The sequence below is a fragment of the Zea mays genome, chromosome 3, assembly GCF_902167145.1.
Source record: "Zea mays cultivar B73 chromosome 3, Zm-B73-REFERENCE-NAM-5.0, whole genome shotgun sequence".
Taxonomy (NCBI): Eukaryota; Viridiplantae; Streptophyta; class Magnoliopsida; order Poales; family Poaceae; genus Zea; species Zea mays.
The window spans coordinates 233,176,617-233,182,581 of NC_050098.1; the positions used below are offsets into that span (position 1 = coordinate 233,176,617).

Genomic DNA, 5,965 nt, shown 5'->3' on the forward strand with positions numbered 1-5,965 from the left:
GAATCCGCTCCGCTAAAATTCACCGGACTGTCCGGTGAGCCAGCGGAGCAACGACTACTTCGCGCGCAACGGTCGACCGCAACGCATTAAATGCGTGCCTGCACGCGCAGAGGTCAGAGCACGCGCGGGTGGCACACCGGACAGTCTACAGGACTTGTCCGGTGCACCACCGGACAGCCAGGCGGGCCCACAAGTCAGAGCTCCAACGGTCGGAACCCAACGGCCTGGTGACGTGGCTGGCGCACCGGACAGTGTCCGGTGGCGTACCGGACTGTCCGGTGCGCCATGCGACAGCAGCCTCCACCAAACGGCTAGTTTGGTGGTTGGGGCTATAAATACCCCCAACCACCCCACATTCAAGCAATCCAAGTTTTCCACCTTCCAACTACTTACAAGAGCTAAGCATTCAATACAAGACACACCCAAGTGATCAAATCCTCTCCCAATTCCACACAAAGCATTAGTGACTAGTGAGAGAGATTTGTTGTGTTCTTTTGAGCTCTTGCGCTTGGATTGCTTCCTTCTTTCATTCTTTCTTGCGAACAACTCAATTGTAACTAAGGCAAGAGACACCAATTGTGTGGTGGTCTTTGCGGGGAAGTTTTGTTCCTGTTTGATTGAGAAGAGAAACTCACTCGGTCTGAGGGACCGTTTGAGAGAGGGAAAGGGTTGAAAGAGACCCGGTCTTTGTGACCACCTCAACGGGGAGTAGGTTTGCGAAAACCGAACCTCGGTAAAACAAATCCGCGTGTCACACTCTTTATTCGCTTGCGATTTGTTTTGCACCCTCTCTCTCGGACTTGATTATATTTCTAACGCTAACCCGGCTTGTAGTTGTGATTAAGTTTGTAAATTTCAGATTCGCCCTATTCACCCCCCCTCTAGACGACTTTCAAATAGAAAGAACTAAAAGTGACTAAAATGATAAAAACAAATATCACTTTAGCTCTTTCTGTTTGATCTTTATCTCCTAAGTAACTAAATTTTAGGCACTTTTACTTTAGCTCATATGATCCAAACATGTCCTTAGAGATCTTCACGAGACTCACCAAAAGATTAGCCAAATTTACTGGCTTTGTAAAATAGATTTCACACAAAAAAGAGTTGGCTACATCAATGGACCCTCTAAAACTCAAACTCTCCATATTATGCTATCTCCAACAGTTTATTCATCTCTATACTTATATTCAAACTCTACTCTGCAACATAGTGCTATCTACGGTACAAAACATTGTTTTGGGTGACCGGTGGCGGATGAACATGGGGACAAAGTGGGCCATGTCCTCCTCAATTTTTAAAACCACTTATACCTAACGTTAAGTATACAAAAAAATAGAAATTTGGATGGGCCAAAACAGTATCGTACGTCTGGGTTTACTCATCGGATCGACTTAAACACTTAGTTCTCGTGATTCTCATCCTCAGTCTCGATCTAGTTCTCACATCTATCTATTCGGCTCTATTATTTTCGATATCACCCGAGCCAATCCGCCCTGACATCTCGTTCCCGACGCCGCACCCTTCCTAGCTCCATTCTTACCCAGAGATTCAATATTTGGATTAGGTTAGAATATTCACTTTTGATCGTGAATTCGAGATTAATGCATATGCATGGAACCAATTCAGCCAGTGACATTGAAGAAACCATTTTAAAGTTTCATTTCTCTTCTTTGTAGTAAAACAGCCATTTATCCTAAACCCAATTAAGCATGCAATCTATTGTGCCTTGAATGATAAAACAAAAGTCAATAGCTTATACATTTGCGGCGCCCCTTCTTTTTTGCTTTTCTCCTTTTTCCTATATAAAGAACTTGATCACCCTTTATGGTCATCTCCATATTCTCATGGTTGTTTTTCTTTCTCAATTTTTAATCTTTCTTATTACCATAATCGGAGTAGAAGGTTAATCCGTTAGTTGTCTCAATTACGAGAACCACTAATGGGCTTTCAAAAAGAGAGGGCCTAGATTGACTTTAACGTCCTAGATTGCACAAATCTTTGTACGATAGAGATAATAATATGTCTAGCAAAACATTAATTGTGATAACTAGATACATTATTTTATTATTGCATAGGGTTTTTGGCTAATAAAAATTAACAGAACTACTCATATATGGAGCTTTCAAAGACGCCTAGATTGACTTTAACCTAGATTTCATAAATCTGCTTTTGCCGTTGAGATGGTAACATATCTAGCAAACCATTGGTTGCGCAACTAGATACATTGTTTATTATTGCAAAGGTTTTGACTAATAAAAATTAGAGGCCCTTAGTTGGAAAAGTAGGTTTAAAGTTTTCTATACCATTGCGTGTATATATATGTGTGTGTACTAAAGGTACGTTACTACACACAGATGCGTGTGATATCCCAACTACCGCCGCTCAGGCCGGGATGGGGCGAGAGAATGGAAATAAATAAGGCCTTTTTGTTTGTGTGGGATTGCATCCGGAATCGTTCCAGATAATCAAAGTTTATATAAATTAGAGAAGTAATCCGATTAGGAATCGTTCCGACCCACCAATCCAGCACAAACGAATAAAGCCTAAAGAGAAAAAGGGAAAATGGAGGTTAGCTAATACACAATAACAATAATTAAAAAGGCTAAGCACCTTTAACCCGTACAGGGTACTATTGCTTGGAGCTGCGATGCGATGACGAGACGGCGATAATGCATGTGGTGTGGTCGCCCGCTGCTTGCCGCCGTTGCCCCCACTGCATGCAGGCAGCTAGGTGGCTAGCAAATAGCGTGCGTCGCCATGGGCATGGCCATTGCTGCCAGGTCTATGGAGTTCGTTGTCGCATCGTCGGATTATTGTACTTGATCGCGCTCTCTCTCTCTCTAGCTAGAGCTTCCCCGCACCTCAAGCTACCTGTGTGCTTTATTTCCTTAAATTTCATCCAACCCATCCATTAGCCCACGCACGGCACGGGGGCCTTGCCCTTCCCCTTAGCTTGCTTCAACCCCACGTACTTTATCACTAGCTAGTAGAGTGCCGGCCCGCGCGCTGTCCGGCCCCTCACTCATCTCTCTCTCTCTCTCTCTGTCTCCCATTCGATCTTGCTCGGAGCTAGCTAGAGAGACCAGCAAGCAGATCGACCACTGCTGCCGGTTGCTGCTTTTTTTCCCCCCGGACGGACCTTTTATTTAGTTACAAAGCTATAGTTTTTTCTTATTCAGCTCCACTTTTATTAATTAAAAAGATGCGCAGTCTGTTACCTCTGGCGTAAGTCTCAAGCATCGAACTGCCTAGCTGCTGTCCCCCTAGCTGAGAGCTGAGCTGCTGAGATAGCGAGCGCCACCCGTCGCTTTTCATTTATAATCGCCCGCCAGCAGGCCGTCTCATCATCATTGTTGCCATCCGCGGCGCCGGCGGCTCTGCATGCGCGCGCCCTGCGGAAACTGATCCATGATCTGATCCCACGGCACCAGCAGCAACGGCCGACCGCCGGGCCGGCCGGCCGGCGCGCACGCACGGTGGGCGCGCGCGCGGTGCCAAATAAAGAGCTTAGAGCCGCCGGCCGGGATCTATGGGGCGCGAGGCGGCAGCCACGAGGCCGCCCAAGCTGCGGAGGGGCCTGTGGTCGCCGGAGGAGGACGAGAAGCTGTACAATCACATCATCCGATATGGCGTCGGCTGCTGGAGCTCAGTCCCAAAGCTCGCTGGTACGAGTACGACCCATGATTTGTAATGTAAAAAGGGTTCGTCAGAAATAATATATATAAACGCTGCGTTAATTTGCTTGATATTTGATCTCCTGCTAGCTGTTGCCTTTTGCATTGTGATCGTCGATATTATTTAGTCAGAGAATGTTTTTTTTTTGTGTGTGTGTAAGTAAGGCTTGGAGAGATGCGGCAAGAGCTGCAGGCTGAGATGGATCAACTACCTGCGGCCTGACCTCAAGAGGGGCAGCTTCTCCCAGCAGGAGGAGGATCTCATCGTCAGCCTCCACAAGATACTAGGCAACAGGTAATTTAACTGGTAATAGCAAGCAACAGTTAACACGCATGCATATGGCATGGCAGCATGCAGAGGCTGCCACACTTGTGCTGATCTGTTACACAGACAAACAATGCCAATAATCTCACTCAGAGCTCCTAGCTTACATGCCAGCCACATAACACACATCATGTGCTTGTGCCTGATCCATCAGGTGGTCCCAGATCGCGTCGCAGCTGCCGGGGAGGACGGACAACGAGATCAAAAACTTCTGGAACTCGTGCATCAAGAAGAAGCTCCGGCAGCAGGGCATCGACCCCGCCACCCACAAGCCGCTCAACGACGACGACAACGCTGCTGCTGCTGCTGCTGCGGACAACGACGCCGCCGTGGCGCCGCACCACCATCGTCGTCATCAGGACGACCACTGCGGCGCCGCCAATATTGATAATAATAATAATAACAACAACAACAACAACAATCGGCAGCTCCCCTCAGCCGACGACCACTGCTTCGCCATGAGCAGCGACGACCCTCTCGCGCCACACTCCCCGACCGTCAGCTTCGACCCACTGTCCGTCACCAACGTCCCCACGGCAATGCAGCAGGGCTCCTACGGCTCGTTCCGCTCCGACAACGACCACCTCTGCGACTACGGCGGCGGCGGCGTCGACGTGGTCTCGGACGCCGCCACGGCGTACAGCGCCCCCTACACAGGCGGCGGCGGCGGCGGCGGAGACAGCTCCAGCAACAGCAACGGCAACGGCACCTGGGCCTGCAGCGGCGGCGAGCCGATGCCGCCGCACGTGGCCATGTTCGGCCGCGATGCTGCCCAGGCGGCGGCGTACCATCAGTTCGTCGACCCGGCCAAGTACAGCCCCTGGCAGCAGCACCCGGCGGCGAGGCTCCATGATCACAACGTCGGCGGCGCTGCTGCGGGCTTCCCGATACGGTCCATGTCGCGGGACCTGCCGGGTTCCTGCTTCGACCTCGCCCGCAGCGCGCTGGAGGACGAGTTCAGCGTCGACTTCCTCTGACGTACGACTACGCCGACGCGCGACGTACGGCCAGGAGGTCGTTGGTGCATGTCGTCGTCCAACACTCACTCGATCGACAGACACACACACAGATACACTTTTCATTCACTACTACTGCTACTATTACCTCAGTCCTCACAGAGATCACCTAAAAAAACAAGACACACTCTCCTTGTGTCTGCAGGCATATTCGTTCGTTATTCCCCACTTCTTTTCATGTGGTCCGGTCATACTTTATTTGGACCCATCGATCAAGTTGGTTAATTAACACGTTTTGGTGGTATGTTATACTGTGTTTATAATAAGGGTTTTATCTGTATTATTATGTATACACCTCAATTATATTCATGGGAACCAATTTTTTTGATTGAATTATTTAGTACATAGCTAGCCTATATATATACTAGCATATAGCACCGTGCTAACGCTACGGTCTCGCGAAGAGGAAGGGTGGGAAGATGATTGCACAATGGGAGGTGGAGGGGGAGGCTGGGGCTGCGAGGTAGTGGGTAGGTGGGAGAGATGAGGTATGAGACTATGAGAGATGATTTAAATAATATTATTTATTGGATTTGAGTAAGGAAGAGAGTGTTATGCAGTGATTTAAACTGTTGGTTTTGATGGTGTGTTAACTCTAGGTGCAATTTGTTTGGTGTATTTAGTAGAGGTTATGATTGTGCGCGTGATTTGGTTGGCGGGTTTTGTAAACGTTAAACTAGTAGATTATATAGTGGTATATATATACATAAATGTTATTCGTCATCTAGGGTGACGATCACCCACCCTAAAATGTCTTAACAAGTTTAAGTTATTTGTGATATATGTAAGTCATTCTTTAAGTTATTTTAGGATGTGTATATATATATAAGGCAGCGCTATTTGTCACCTAAGGTAAAGCTTCACTTGGACTGCATGCACGCGCCCCCACCGACTAGACCAATAGGATCGCACACAAACCCGCGTCGGACAAAAAAGCGCGCGCGAGACAA

General features: G+C 48.2%; 1 protein-coding gene across 1 annotated transcript; it reads left to right on the forward strand.

Moving 5' to 3' along the window:
• The first annotated feature begins 2,700 nt into the window (after nucleotides 1–2,700).
• LOC100383951 (uncharacterized) lies at nucleotides 2,701–5,258 on the forward strand. The gene is made up of 3 exons (NM_001176568.1): nucleotides 2,701–3,665; nucleotides 3,840–3,969; nucleotides 4,154–5,258. Exons 1-3 carry the CDS (start codon nucleotides 3,530–3,532, stop codon nucleotides 4,974–4,976), a joined length of 1,089 nt encoding a protein of 362 aa, NP_001170039.1. The 5' UTR covers nucleotides 2,701–3,529; the 3' UTR covers nucleotides 4,977–5,258.
• The last annotated feature ends 707 nt before the right edge of the window (nucleotides 5,259–5,965 follow it).